This window comes from Diadema setosum, chromosome 19 (genome assembly GCF_964275005.1).
Source record: "Diadema setosum chromosome 19, eeDiaSeto1, whole genome shotgun sequence".
NCBI lineage: Eukaryota > Metazoa > Echinodermata > Echinoidea > Diadematoida > Diadematidae > Diadema > Diadema setosum.
Window position 1 is genome coordinate 30,728,135 of NC_092703.1, and position 15,780 is coordinate 30,743,914.

At 37.4% G+C, this 15,780-nt stretch overlaps 1 protein-coding gene across 1 annotated transcript in view; it reads right to left on the reverse strand.

The window, feature by feature from the left end:
- Positions 1-12,396: 12,396 nt before the first annotated feature.
- Positions 12,397-15,780, reverse strand: part of LOC140242222 (unconventional myosin-VI-like) — a 47,416-nt gene continuing 44,032 nt past the window's right edge. The window contains exons 24-27 of the mRNA XM_072321965.1: positions 15,575-15,675; positions 14,805-14,942; positions 13,557-13,772; positions 12,397-12,678 (exon numbers count right to left, since the gene is read on the reverse strand). Of these exons, the coding sequence (XP_072178066.1) occupies positions 12,485-12,678; positions 13,557-13,772; positions 14,805-14,942; positions 15,575-15,675 (649 nt within the window). The 3' untranslated portion in view covers positions 12,397-12,484. The remainder of the gene's footprint in view (positions 12,679-13,556; positions 13,773-14,804; positions 14,943-15,574; positions 15,676-15,780) is intronic.

Here is a 15,780-nt window from a genome sequence, read left to right on the forward strand (position 1 = left end):
GGCCTCTGTTAATGTGGAGCCCTGGGTAAAAAAATCAGAACAGGGACACTTGACAAGTTAATTGAGGTGTCTTGAAAACAAATCTTATTTCATCTTAACTGCTACATTCTAAATCTTGGGCAGAACTCAAGAATATCCTGGTTTGCATTGTGTATCTCAGTTGATTTTCCCCAAAGTTTATATTTATTTTGGACAGTTATTATTTTTTCAGCCATTTTTGTTTGTTTTGTTTGTTCATTTATTTATCTTTTTTTGTGTACATGAATATGATGATGGAGTGTTAGCCCTCATAGTATGTCAGTTAGGGTGTCAAGAAGCATACTGACCTGCGAGTTTCAATAAACACACTTATTCACTGAGAAAGTGCAAAAACGCACACTTTTGTGTGTCTGCAGAGGAAGAACCAGAAGTGGGCTGAAAGGCTGGACAAGAGTGGAAGTAGGTTGATGGATCACAAAAAGTCGTCTTGAAATCGAGCATTGTAATAGAGAGTGGAGAACAGTACAAATGTTAATATTCACATGTTATATGTTACTGTAAAGGTGGATATTTTCCAGTGACTGAATTTTCACGCTCAGCCAGGTGAGGTGAGTTGCGCGTCTCTTTAAAGGACAAGTCCACCTTCATATACATGTGGATTGAGTGAATGCAGCAATATTAGTAGAACACATCAGTGAAAGTTTAGGGAAAATCGGACAATCCGTTCAAAAGTTAGAATTTTTTAAAGTATCTGCACAGTTACTGCTTGATGAGAAGACTACCACAGTGTATGATGTCACATGCATACAACGATATAAGGAAAGTATAATGAGAATTTCACAAAATTTTACTTTTTGAAAAAAAGTGCGCACTTCCTCGACTCGTCACTGACGTATGTTAAGGGTAATATTATTCCCTTGCCTCCTGAAAGAGGGAAGTCAAGTGTTCTTTTATTATGCAAGAGAAGTGAAAATATCTTGAGTTTTCTTTATATTTTCTTTATATCATTGTCCACATGTGACATCACAAGCTGTCGTAGTCTTCTCATCCAGCAGTGACTGAGCAGAAACTTCAAAAATTCATAACTTTTAAACGGATTGTCCAATTTTTCTCAAACTCTCGCCAATGTGTTCTATTAATATTGCTGCATTCACTCAATCCGCATGTCTATGAAGGTGAACTTGTCCTTTTATTCTGTGGAATCAAGACATCAACTACTGGAACATATGGCAAGCAAAAATATTTGCGTGCTTTTATTTTCACGCTAGTTTCTGGTTGTGCGAAATGTGCGAAAATTTCCACTTCTACAGTATGTTCTCATTTTGAGAGAGTTTTATGTGGAAGATACTCTACGAACTATCAGGTGACAGCCCAAAGGGCATTAAATTTGTGCAAGGTCCACTGAATTATGTACTGTAGCCCTTGTGTTTGCCTGACTGTATTTCAAGTGTATGTTGATAACCCATCAAACTCTGGTGTAATTTTGTTGCAGAAATTATGGTTTGTTCTGTCCTTCCCAAATGTTGAAACTTGACTAGATGAAACTGGTTAAATTAAATTATCTGCACAAAATGAGAAAAATGCCCCTCAAGGTTTGTCAATACAAGAGAGAAATACTACCTTTAAATCTTCTGAAATTTGTTACACAAGTGTATTAAAAAAAAGGATAATTTATTAAGCAAAAGTAGAACAAAGCATGTCCTTTCACGCCTCCCATTGACCTTATTTTGAGATGACACAGTACTCTATCAGTTGCATGAGGCTTACTCTTTGGGTACCATACAGCTGACCAATTTTGACTTTCAAATATCTGAACTCTCACTTGTTTGACTTTGCTAATGCCTTTGCAAAGTGTTTTGTATTTCTTGTCCGCCTGTACACTGTATTCATTTCTGATTTTCTCTTTCTTTACGTAGTGGTCCTTCTTTGTGAAGGTCGCTCTGGTTGCGTCCCTTTGGTATTAAAATCATGAGCGTTGGTTTGACTTCTTCCATGAAGAGGGTGCTGAGGTAGTGAATAATAACAGGGAACTTGTTGCTGAGCTGTACATGCTACCTTTTTGTTTTAAATGTCTCTGAATAAAATTGCACTGTCCCTATTATGTTGATTGTTTAGGTCTGTACAAAGTTTATACATTAAATGAAATTCAAACACATTCACAAACTTTCGAGCCTGTTTCATGGGTTGATTTGGAAGGAGTGGTGTACTTGTACCAGTTCCATGAAATTTGCTCTTGCAACAGTTGCTCCCATGAATTATCTGCACACTTATCCGAGCGTAAATGCCATCCACAAACATAACCCTAACCGTAATCCTAATCCTCGCTTCAAATTAAACCTGTTCCTTATCACAACCGTAACCCTAACCCTAAGTCGTTGAAGAAAATAAGACAGGAGCAATTGTCGCGGGAGCAAATGTTGTGTCGCCACTTGTACCATGCAAGAAATTTGCTGCTCATTCAGACTGAGCAACCTTCCACCAGTTTCTTTTTATTATTATTATTTTTTAAAAGCAGATTGATGATACATCAACAAGGTCACTTGAACCAAGAGGTAGTCTTGTAACCCAGTTTTTAGGCAGTCGTGACTGAAGCATGCTGGGATATATCGACATGTAGAACTTAAATGACAAGTTCACCTTCATACATATGGGGATAGAGAGAATGCAGCAATACAATAGAATGCATCAGGGAAAGTTTGAGGAAAATCAGACAATCTGTTCAAATGTTATGAATTTTTGAATTTCAGTGCCACCATCGCTGGATGAGAAGACTACTTCAGCTTGTAATGTCACATGCGTAGAACAATGTAAAGAAAATATAAAGAAAATTTAACATACATCAACTTTTCTTGCACAATAAAAGAGCATTTGACTTGCCTCTTTTCAGAAGGCAAGGGGAATGTGTACTTTTTTCAAAAAGTGACATTTTGTGGAATTTTCTTAATGTTTTCCGTATATTGTTCTATGCATGTGACATCATAAACTGTACAATGTGTGTAGTAGTCTTCTCATCCAGCAGTGACTGCACAGAAACTTACAGAGATTCTTAACTTTTGAACGGATTGTCTGATTTTCCTCAAACTGTCATTGATGTGTTGTGCTGAAGCTGTATTGTTGCATTCACATAATCCACATGTACATTCAGGTGAAATTGTCCTTCAGCGAGTTGTGCTCAAGATGATTAAAAAAAGTGAAGAACATTCTGTTCATGTAACCTATTATGTAAATAAGTGAGGAAAGACTTTAATGGCCAGTTCTGGACCAGTTAAAGATTAGGCGTAAAAGAAAGAGTAAAGTTTTGCAGAATGTACATGCTTAAAAGTGGAATGTGATTAAAATTGGATCACAATGTAATGAGGGAAGTTTTGAAAATGTAAAAATTTTCAATTTTTTGCCAGTTTTTGAACAGTCCATATGCATGTGCAAATAAGTAAAGCTGATGATGTAATCACTCACAATTTCCCATTCATAGGCACAATAACATTACCAAAAAAAAAAAGAAGAAAAACTGACAAAAGTTCAATTTTTCTGCCACAAAAGTGTAAAACATAATGTTAATTTCTAGTTTACTGACTTTAGAATAATTATCAGCTGGGTATATGTTGCATTGGGAGTTGAGACCAAATCATAACTGCGTAAAAGAAAAAAGGTAAATGTGAAGATTTGTGCCCAAGCTACTTATATGGCAAGTTATGTGCATACTGTTAAACCTTGTCTGTTTTGTGGAAATGAGCGAAAGTTCAAAATGTCAGTGAAGTCCTGAATTACAATTGTATCTCATTTTGATCAAATTTTCACACAATGTACTTGTGACATTATCAAATTTTACTCTTTCTTTTCAGACTAATGTTCAAGTGGTCCAGAATTGCAGTACATGTACTGGGGAGAATGTGCACTATATATTTCTTCAGAGCAAATGAGGTGTAATTTCAAATGATGACCGCATATGATCCAAGTCGCTTGTCAAACAGTTATACATACACAGATGACCTAACATTAATGGACTCACTAGTTAGGTTCACACGCTGTTCCTAAACTGTAAGTTTAGGTTGAAAACTTAACTCTCGATGATTAGCTTGTAGTTTAGTGCCATGTGGACGCACTCGAAAGTTAGTCGATGATTAGAACCACAAGACATCTTAAAGGTAGGGATACCTTTTACAGACCTCCCAAAATGCAGCAAAACATTAAATATGAACCTCATGGGACTTGCTTAGGCCACTGCTTAGAAATTTGGAAGTCAACAGTTACCTAAAATTTGAATAATGCACAAAACTCAACAACTCGGTAGTTCTGTGTGTCAGCCAAACTTAAAGGGAAGGTAAACCCAAAGAGCAATGTGGATTGAGTGAAAGCAGCAACATTAGTAGAATGCATCAGTGAAAGTTTGAGAAAAATCGGACAATCGATGCAAAAGTTATGAATTTTTAAAATTTTGGTGTTGGAACCGCTGGATGGGGAGACTACTAGAGGATATGACGTATGAGTGGACAACAATACAAAGAAAATATAAAGGATATTCAACAAAAATTCACTTTTCTAGAATTATGAAAGAGCAGTGGACCAACCGATTTCAGAAAGCAGGGGGAATAATTGCTATCCTTAACATATGTCAATATCAAGTTGATGGAATGTGTAATTTTCATGAAAATGGATTTTTGTAGTATTTTCTTTATATTTTCTTGATATTGTAGTCCACTCATACGTCATAACCTCTAGTAGTCTCCTAATCCAGCAGTTCCAACACCAAAACTTTAAAAATTCATAACTTTTGCATCGATTGTCCGATTTTCTTCAAACTTACACTGATGTGTTCTGCTAATGTTGCTGCTTTCACTCAATCCACATTGTTCTTGGGGTTTATCTTCCCTTTAAGCCTTTTTGTTGCATTCTTCTGTATTTGTGATCTATAAACACAAATCTAAAAGTACAAGAGCTGATGTAATAACATATAGAGTGTGTGGCAAGAATGTATATAGAAATGTTTGTAAGTGTTGAACTTTCTTCACAAAATATACATGATGGACACACATGCAGTACATGGGTCTGCAGAGGTAGCCTAGTAATGTACTGGAATTTACGGTGAGCCCTTAAAACAATTCAATTCAAAATCTAACGGTCAAGAAAATGTACTAAATGTTACCTTCCACTTTCAATACTTTATGGGAGTTTCTAAAATGATACTCTCTTCAACATACATTGTACCACTGTATTTATACAACTCTTCATTTAAGGCGTGCAAATGGGATTCCATACCTTTAAGGTTTACGCTCTCTCCACGAGCCACTTGGGGGGGTCCCCACTCATAGTTTCGCTCCGTGCTGTGCTGTTTTCTGTTGGCATAGTCATAGCAAAGACTGCACTTTCGGAGTAATCATTGAGTGGGATTCGCTTATAAGTTGTAACAAAGTTTAGGTGCGCGTGTGAATGCATGTCGTGAATTCACAAGTTTAGCTAATCATCGACACTTTAGACCTAAACTTCATGTTTGGCAACTGCATGTGAACATAACTAATGGCTCACTTCTTGCTTTGGTGTTTTGCCTTTTTTCCAATAATATTTACAGTTGTATCAGTTATAATTTAACCTTCATTCACATAACACAAAGAAAAAAAAAAACCATGAACACATGAGTATGTTGTGGTGCTTGCACAAATTTATTTGAGGTTGAACTGGAGAGAGAGAAAAGACTGAAGCAAATGTTAATGAAACATTTTTCACTGTCACACTGTCTAGCATGTGTCTACATGTACAATGAAATCAAATTGAAATAGTTGTCTACCTATAATTCCTTGAATTATTTCTCCTGCATACAATTGTATGTTCTTGTACTAAGTGTCGCAGCAAGCAAACATTTGCATTCTACATAAATACAGTGTATTTACCCACATGAAATCTGCCTCAATAATATTTGTTTCTGTAAACACTTTTAGCACAAGGGGTTAGTAGACATACCAGGGGTCCTGTGTTACGAGTCTTGCCATGATATCAAATTACATTGAACGCCACCACCAGCAAGTATCTTCAACAGTGGAAAGATATACCATGTGCCGACTGGCCGTTCTTGTGGTAGGGTTGGACCTACTACTAATCGACCGCCCAATGTTTATTTGCGTGATAAGAATATTTAACACTGAAATTCACGTAAAAAACTTGACCTACGTGATTGAGAAAATCCAGCTCTATCAAATGCCGTTGTTCCCTTTTCGATTCGAAGTTTCAGTGCAAAAATATCGCCGACGAACTTCGTGGCCTCGTTTCAGCTCCCCGCGGTAAATCGCGTTTTTAGGATCGACCGCTGATTTTGCATTGACAATGCACGTAAACCAAGTTGTATTGAACACCGTGTTGTACGAAGCTTTTTAGAAGCCTTTTAGAAACTTCCATAGACATTACATTGTGCTGTCATTACGATTCGGTGAAAATATTCATTCGAAATTTTGTCCTTGATTAAAACCATTAATGAACAGTGAATTATCGCGTTTTCCCACACCATCCTAATCTACATTCAAAGCCAATCCATTTTTATGTGCTTTGCGCGCAGAAAAGTGCGTACTAAGTGTACAGTGCGCGAATTATACGCGGTCGGTTTCAATAAGGGTGGTCGATATGTAGTAGGGCTACTATACAGTTTAAATTTGATATAAAACAAGATGTGTTACATAATTAAATACATGAATTGTATCTGATACATTGTACTTGTTACAAGCTACTTGCGACCACTGACATTTACAGCTACCATGTATCAGATTTGAATAGAAAACTACTACAGTGTGTATAGAGGGAATGGGACCTAGAAATTATATCCGGTACAAAGTACCGGTATTATTCAATTCCTTTTCTTTGGTGTCAACAACAAATACCTTAGCTTATTATTGTTTTGCTTTGTTTTTGTTTTTGTTTTTTTAATGTCCCATTTAATGAAAACCTGTGATCAACATGAAAAAACAATGTCAGTCATAGATACCCCCTTAAAACCAAGTACATTGTGCCATTCTTCAATGGTAGGTGTGTGGCTAAGTTAATTAAATGTATGGTAGTCAACTGTGAAATAAGTGTACTTGTGACATAGGCCTCTACTGAAGCTTTGCACGATTTTCATTACCAGTCCATTGAATCACAGATCCCCCAACAGACCTGACATTTAATCGTGGCCTTTTTGTGGTATGCTTGCTCATACAAAATAAATTTCCAAGATTCTACGATATTGACTGGACTCCACAGACAACAAACAAAAAACAAAACAAAAAACAAAAAACAAGACTAAAGTCGATCAACATTTGGTTGCAAGCTCTACTGTAATTAATGAAGGTGAAAGGCAACACTCCATTTTCATGTACTCTTCAAAGGCAAAATGTCCATGATATTTCACCTGCACATATATTTACTAATAAATGTACATTGTATCTTGAAACTGTTGCAACAAAAGTTACATCCATAGCATTCACCTTGTTCCTTTACAATGCTATTAAATGTGCCTTCTTGCAAATAACTGCTAATGATGCACTTTAAACAAGAATATTGATATCTTTGATGTAACATCATTAAGTTAATTTAGTGTAAAAATACATCAATAATTTGTGAGTCATACAAATGTCAAGTATCTACTTCTAATGTGAAACGAGTCGGGTGAAAGACATATAAGTACTAAGGCTGAGAGGCAAAGGCTATAATGAATACAGTAATCAATTGCTCTACCATTGCTACCTACGAGTGTCACACACTTTCAAGTACACTTAGAATCTTTTTTTTTTCATGTAAAGACACCTCTTTTTCCTGCCACTTACACAATATCCTGTGGATGTTTATGTCGTAATCTATAGGTGAATCGCAAAACAATACACTTGTATATGTATAATATATCTAATTCACACAAAAAAAATATATTTTCATTTTATATATTCTAGACAAAATGCTGCAGGTATTTTAATTTTTTTCTAATGCACACAGAGTTACAATTATTACACGATAAATATACTACGAGAAAATTCCACCAATTTGAAGCTGTGCTGCTTATTAGCTTTTCAAATCCATACATGCACACACATTAATCAGAATATGAGATCAGTGCTGCTCTGAATGACACACAGCCAACAAAATATATTTAAATCTAGCAGCTAAGCAATAAATTACTAGTCGTAGGGATCATCTGAAAGACAAGAAGGCAAGTCTAATGTTTGCCGACACGGTTCCTTTCTAACCAACACTACGATAGAATAGACGTTAAAAAGAAAAAGAAGAAAAGAAGAAGAAAAGAAAGCAAAACAAAACCCCCAACAGATATCTCCTACATCGGATCTACAGATGTGGGACTCTTGCGCAGGTAAACGTGTACCATCGAATGCAAACTTGCATCTCAACAATTCGATTTTCAAGTGGTTCTGACACTGCTTTAGGCTTTTAATTTTAGGCTAAGGCACAGACAAAATACTTGTATTATATCACAATTACGTACATTCACAGACGTGAGCCAATGGTGAATCTAAAGCTTCTGAAATACATTACAATGTCATTTTTGCTTGTGCAATGAGTTGAAAAATTGATATTGGGGAGAAAAAAGAACGACGATAAAAACCAAAATCCTCCATTGTTGATGAATGGCTTCTTTAAAAGGTTGTGAAAGAAGCATTTTACACGTACTGGTTTGTATGAATTTGAAACTTTTTTTTGTTTGTTGTTTTTTTTTTCAATTGGCCAACTGGATGTCCCATGTTGATGATTGATGTACTGTTGCAGGATGCAAGGTCTGCAACTGTTTACCTGAGCTGGGAGAAAAGAAGACTTATTCTCTACAAAACAAAGCAACCATATACCACCTTACACCAAAAAAAAAAAAAAAGATTTTTTTTTTTTTTTCACCTTTACAACACCACCAAATCCACTCTACGCTTCTAAAGTCATCCAGCATCAAACACCAAACTTCCATCTACTGTATACACTGTTATTTTCGCATACAGATACTTTCACGAATGAGGATGCACAGACATCTTCGCGAAATGCTGTTTTTGTGAATTGACACCAATGCAATTGTAAATGTACTAATACTTTAGCATCTGGTGACATTTTTGCGTGTTGTTAAATTCGCGATCTAACTGCAATTCGTGAAATTCACGAAAATTAAGCCTTCACGAAAATAACAGCTTATACAGTACTTGTAATTACCAAGCATTTGTAGTACAATGTACAGTTACAGTTTCTTTAAGAATTTGTTGGTTTGTAAAAAATTAAGCCATTCACTCTAATCACTAGCATTCATTTGAAAGCGCAAAAAGTTGCCCTAACCATTACAAATTGAATGTACAATTAATGTCCAAGGTAAAGCTGTTTGGCCAAATAAAAAGACATGTTGTACCACAAAGCTCAGACTGCTTCAGATAAAACACATTCACATTTTCACTTGTGTACAAACATTTGGGATTTAAATGGTAAATACATTGTACCTGTACAGAAATTGATGCAATGTGCATACATATGATTAGCAATACTTGTCAAACTTTCATGATCGCACATATTTGTTTTGTTTTGTTTTTATGTAGTGCAAAAGTCAAGTTCCGTACAATGTACGGAACTTCGCAATAATGCTCAAATTTTCTGAGTGTGCTGTATTGTATACCTTCGTCAACCCTGTTGCAAGTAAATTTTAACCCAGAGCCACAAAGTGATCACATGTAGTTAGTAGCAAACTGACCAGCCCAAGCAGGGCAACCTCTTTTTATAGTTTTAATTTGCAGCCTGTCCTTCTTACACAACAAGCACTTCTATGAAGTATAAATTGATGGTATTGCACATATTGTACAGATGCTAAGGCCTTTTGCCCAATACCTACAAGTTGCACCTCCATCTCTGAAACTTTCAGCAAGTGCTCCAGAATCTAAAGCAATTTTTACACTCTGGCGTAGGCTATCTGCACCAAATATCTGTGACATATTGTCACAAATTGAAATCTTAGCTCAGAGCTTCCACCCAATTCAAGGTAAATTGTCACAAACGAGTAGTGGAATACACAACTTCTTACAGCAAGTCACAACTCAAGTAACGGGACTTGCATACATTCATCAATTTATGAAAGACCGGTCATGAGTACTTAGTGACTATTGAAGTATTTCACTCACACACGACATCCTCCAAAAGCAACTGAGAGAAATTTGTGGCACATGGTTTGTTTTGGAGCAAAAAGTACTTGCCCTATTGCAAAAAATGCTTTGGCCCATTTACATGATTATCATGAATTCTGTCGCCTAGAGATGAATTGGTCTTGGCATCTTGTGATAGTACTTCTGGACTACCTGATATGGACACTTATTTCAAAGGCTGAAAATTGCTCTCTGCTTCCATGCAACGCCACTTTACAAACCATGCATGGAATTTTTGCTAGTTTCACAAAATTTTTGAAGATCGCTCACCTGGCACTGAATCAAGCCAGGTAACACAAGCATTTACACAGCTTGCCCTGTAAAGATGGGGCTTTATTGCTAAACAAAAACAAAGAAACACTTTTAGCACATACAAAGTTTGAACAAATCCTGGATGATCTATATGTGATTTGATAATCCTCAAGGCTGCTTCACATATGAAATCTAAAACAACTTGAAAGACAGTGCAAAAAAAGAGAGCTTGAAGTCTACTGTGACCGCATGTTGCCACTTGATCACCATTCGGGTGGATACTTCATTAGCTTGAGAATACAAATTTCTACATGAGTTGTATTAAGGAGAAAGGAGTTGAAACTACTATGATGGGGGGGGGGGGGTAAAAAGTGAAAATTACATTCTTGGTATAGTTAATTATACATGTAAGTAGGCCTACAGAATATATAGAATTTTGCTGTTGTGAATGTAAGTGGCATTATTTATAGGGGAGAATGCATTGATACGACTGACACAAGAGTTTCTTCAGCAGAACACACGAACAGTTGAACAAATTATTGCAGTTGACCTTGCCTTCTTGAAGATGGTGAAATATTGATTGTCTTTAAATTTATTATCTTTTCTGTTTTCACACTGGGGGTTATGGAGAACTAAATGTTTTAGAGTTAATGTGATCTTCCAATACAACTTTAAATACCATTTCAACCTAGAATGACTGAATTTAAGTACATTAGTGCTCCTTTACGTAAACAAAAACAGTATAAATACATTGTGCAAATATGAAAATTACAAGTGTGAATTATATTAGAGGGTACTCTACTATAAGTATCATAGCCATTGCTTAATTAGAGATGGGCACAATCAAAGAATGCATGATAATCTATCAGTGTGGCTTAAGTTACTCAGTACTGGTCCATGATATAAACTGTATACAACAATCACATTTATACATTTCTTATCAAGCAACATCTTTCACTGAAACCATTGTTAAATACTCCACGTGAATTGTATAATAGAGATACGAATCTTCACAGTAAAAATTACCTACAGACAAAATCTGCATGTGTGTGATGTACAAAACATTGACTCGTCTCTTGAAAACGTACCCGACATCCCTGGATAGATCAAACCAAAATAAACTGGGCTCTAATACACTGAATCTGAATACTGGAATGCTCTTAGTGGAATATCAAGAAAATACTATAACCAACATAGAATGTTTTTGTTTTGTTTTTTTTACTACTTGAATACTCATCATCTTGCCTTTCTTAATGGAATAGCTGAAACAAGATGAAATAACAATAATTGTAAAAATTAACAAAGAACACATAAAAACCCTACTTTATCTGAAAGGTGAGAAAAGGAATACACTAGCTAAAGAATTGATACTGATGAATGTTTTGCATATTTGTATGCAAATATGCGATGAGCTGTACAGTGCAGCTGGTTTTGGTACTCGACCCAGAGTAGTAGTCTATTTGTGCCAGACACGGATGTATCCACTCCCTCGCATGGGTCGTTTCGTTTTGAGTGCTGGCATTTTGTGCAGCGGGAGATAATACTGGACCCCCTTTACATGAGCAAATTTTAGCTGGAGGTCTGGGGTTGGCAGGTTGCAGGGCACACAGGTGCAAGGTTACTATCTGGACTTTAAATGTCTGCGCTGCTCTCTTGCATTACTGCAATTATGAATCTGATGTAATTATATTTATGCTCTATTATTCAGACTGAGATCAGTGTGATGCAATGCTCACAAATCATGTTATCTTTGTGTTGAACAATTTTTTTTTGTGAACATACATCAGCCATACAAGCTTGCTATCCCAACTATACTTACACATATTCCGCATAGTAACTAGCATATTTCAGCACATGCGTATGACGCAATGCTCCGTATACTCAGTATTGTGATACATGGGCGGATCCAGGAATTCTGTAAAGAAGGAGCACCTTTGCAAAATTAATGGGTGGGGTGTGGGGCGCACACACCCCTCCCTCATATTTTTTTAAATTTCTTTTGTTTTAACAAAAAATAAAAGGGGGCGCTCTCCCCTGGATCCGCCACTGTGATACCACCTTGTTGTGACACCTCCAGCGCTCACCAAGAGGTCAATGCGAGGATGTGCAGATGGCGCTCATTAACGCACCTTGAGGCTCTGCGTGGCAAAGGTCGGCCTCGCCTGCTTGTTCTTGATGGCTTTCATGTGGTACTCCCTGCCCCCGCTGCGGGCCCACGGCTCCTCGAACTCGCGCTCGACGATCTCAGCGTTGGCGCGTCGCGTCAGACCGGTTTCCTCCAGGCTCATTTCACACATGTTCTCGTCATCCTTGCCTGTGACACAAGCAGGGAAAAATGAATATCATCTCAGTGTCTAATTCTTTCCTCTTTTTACCTCCGCTAAGGGAGGAAGTTATGTTCTTGTCACCGTTTATTTGTTTGCCCGCGTGCAAAATAACTCACAAAATTGCGAACGGATTTAAATAAAACTTGCAAGAAAGGTTGACAATGACACAAGGAACAGATGATTAAATTTTGGTCTGGAAATTTGTATGGATTTTATGAAGGATTTTCAATATTTTGGCAGGTAAGGTCAATGAACTTGGGAGTTCAAGCTGCACATTTTTGAGGTTTTCATATGTGCACTAAAGTGTGTGCTCTACTGTGAGGTGCGCCGCATAGCCGAGGGTTGATGACGTAACAAAAGGCTTATATGTTGGGAAATAAGGCGATTTTCAGCATGCATACGTATGCATGGAAATCACTGATCTCTATAGAAGAACAAGATCATTGGTGGAAATTATAGATGCTTGGCGGAGGTCTGCGCTCTCAGAGTGCTTCTCTAGTTAAAAATATTGTCATGGTTTCATTGACACAATATCATAAAGCAGAGACAGATGGAACAGAGGGGGAATTTAAATCTCCACAGTAATCACTGTGAAGGGATTATCAGATTAACATAAAATTTAGAGAAATGATCAAAGACAATGGGATTCTGTTTGTGGTTGTAACATAAAATTTGTAACACTTACTGGTAGTTAAAAAGAGTAAAGATACAGCTGATCGGCTTCATATTTAGTCTTTGTGTATTTTCACACAAATTTTCACAAACCTCATTGGTAGAAAATGGAGGAAAGCTAAATCCAAAATTCCACTGCATAGTACTTAAAAGAATGAGACATAAAAAGAAGGAGGAAAAAATACCAATATACCTGCTACTAGTAGAACTGGAACCTTGCTTGGATGCTGTTCCATCTGACGTGCGATCCATTGACCATCGAAGTGGGCGTACCACCAGCCCCTCTGGGGCGGCTGACCATTCACACCTTCCGAGATGGTGAAGGGCACCCGGAAATAGCGCTGGATGTTTTGGGCGGGCGTTGGCCTGGGTGGCTGCGGCGGGGGAGCCAACTGGTTGTACTCTTGAGCTGGGGAGGTTTATGAGTGTGCAAATGTATAAACGTGTAAAGGTTTATCTTGCTTTCATGATGCTTATAAAAATCCATACTGTTTTCAAAGTATATTTTTTCTATACATTTTCATCATCTGAAACTTTTTCGCAACTAATGATGATGATGATGATCATCATCATCATCGTTTCTCTTTGAGTACATTTACAGAAGGCTCATCAAAGCACTGTTACAACATACAATACATATAGAATATTCATTCGACTTCACTGCAATTCCTTCGGTTAGGTTTACTTTCTTTTTGAAAGTTTCTTCCACATCACGCAGATGGAGTTTGTTGTGGTAGAGTATTCCAAAAAATGGATCTAGCATATGAGAATGTGCGTTTGACTGCCCTGGTGTTTGCTTGTGGAATTGATAGTACTGTGTTGTTGTTCTGTGAATGGAGAAAACATCTGGATACTGTTGGGGTGGTTGGGTGGTTAGTAGGTGGGATAGGTATTGTTGAGCAGTATGCATCATGCACTTGTAACCCCGAAGGGCTAGTTTGTAGTCAATATGCTCTTTGATGGGAAGTCAGTGTAACTGCTTCAGTAAAGGAACAGTAGTTAATCTTCTATTTGCACGAAGCACCAGGCAAGCTGCTAAATTTCGAACCTCTTGCAAGGTTTCATGACATTTGCTCCTGCCACAATTGCTCCCATGAAATATCTGCACGCTAAGCCGAACATGAAATATCTGCATGCTAAGCCGAACATAAATTCTACCCACAAACATGTCCCTACCCCCAATCCTAATCCTCACATCAAAATAAACCTAAAACTCTATCACATCCGTAACCCTTTAGTCCTTGGAGAAAATAATAGCAGAGCAACTGTCGCAGGAGTAAATATTGTGTCGCCCTCTTTCAAAGTCACTACAGAGCACATCAGAGTGAAAATCTTCTCAGGTTCAACACTGATGTCTTTAATATGCATCAGAAAATGTAAAAAAAAAAAAAATGAAAAGAGGAGCGATTGTGAGACAGGGATATCAGGATAATTTCATTACCGCTCTCAAAGACAGACTGGGGGGCTCTCTCTGGCCCAGCCTTGTTGCCTGCCAACTTCTTGTTCTTCATCTTCCAGGCGTGGTAGACCTTGAGGCGACGATGGAATTCCTCCTTGCAGGCCGAGAGCAGCTCAATATCTGGTGATGATGGGAAAAGGCAGAGTAGGACAGTGTGTGAGGGACCACAGAAATGTTCGCATGCATTTTAATTTTGCCAATTTCGCGACAGTCAAGATTCGCGAAATCAAAATGCATGTGAAAGCTTCTATTGACACTATGTGCATCAAATGCCTGTGGCAATTTATGAAAATTTCATGCCGTGAAAAAGGCAATTGGTTGAGCTACCAATTCGCGAAAATTTCATGGCGCGAAAATATCTTGCTTTAGAGTACATCATTTGAGTTGATAGAGCTCGAAACTAGACAACCTAGTACCAGTTCTATCTATTCAGAAAACTAGCTCACAATCTGTAGAAATAAAACTTCAAACATACTATTTCCCAACCATTTCTTGTGCATCTGTCCATGACCTCTTATTCACAAATGTATGGATTCATATAATGCATACAAGTGCCTGTGTAACCTTAATTATGCATACATGTGCCTGTGTGCAAGACTTTAAGAACTAGTAAAACCTTTTCATCACTACTTCTAATCAAAATTTTCACTCTCACACAGATGTGCTCTATTATAAAGTCTGTGTGAGGGATTACTAGAAGAAAGAGAGAGAGAGAGGTCTGATCAGAAGACTAAGGAGGGAGGTCCATTTACCAGTGGAAGTATTGATGGTGTCCCTGAGGTCAGCATACTTCCATGTGGTCAGATCCATTGCTTTAGCTGGTGCCGCTGCCTGCACTGGTGTGGCCTCAGCTCTGTGGTCAAGAGACAAAAATAAATCAGCAATGTTGGTGAGAGGACATTTAGGAGTGGAGACACAGCTACAAAATATCTCACTTCACATGTATTTAGTTCACCTG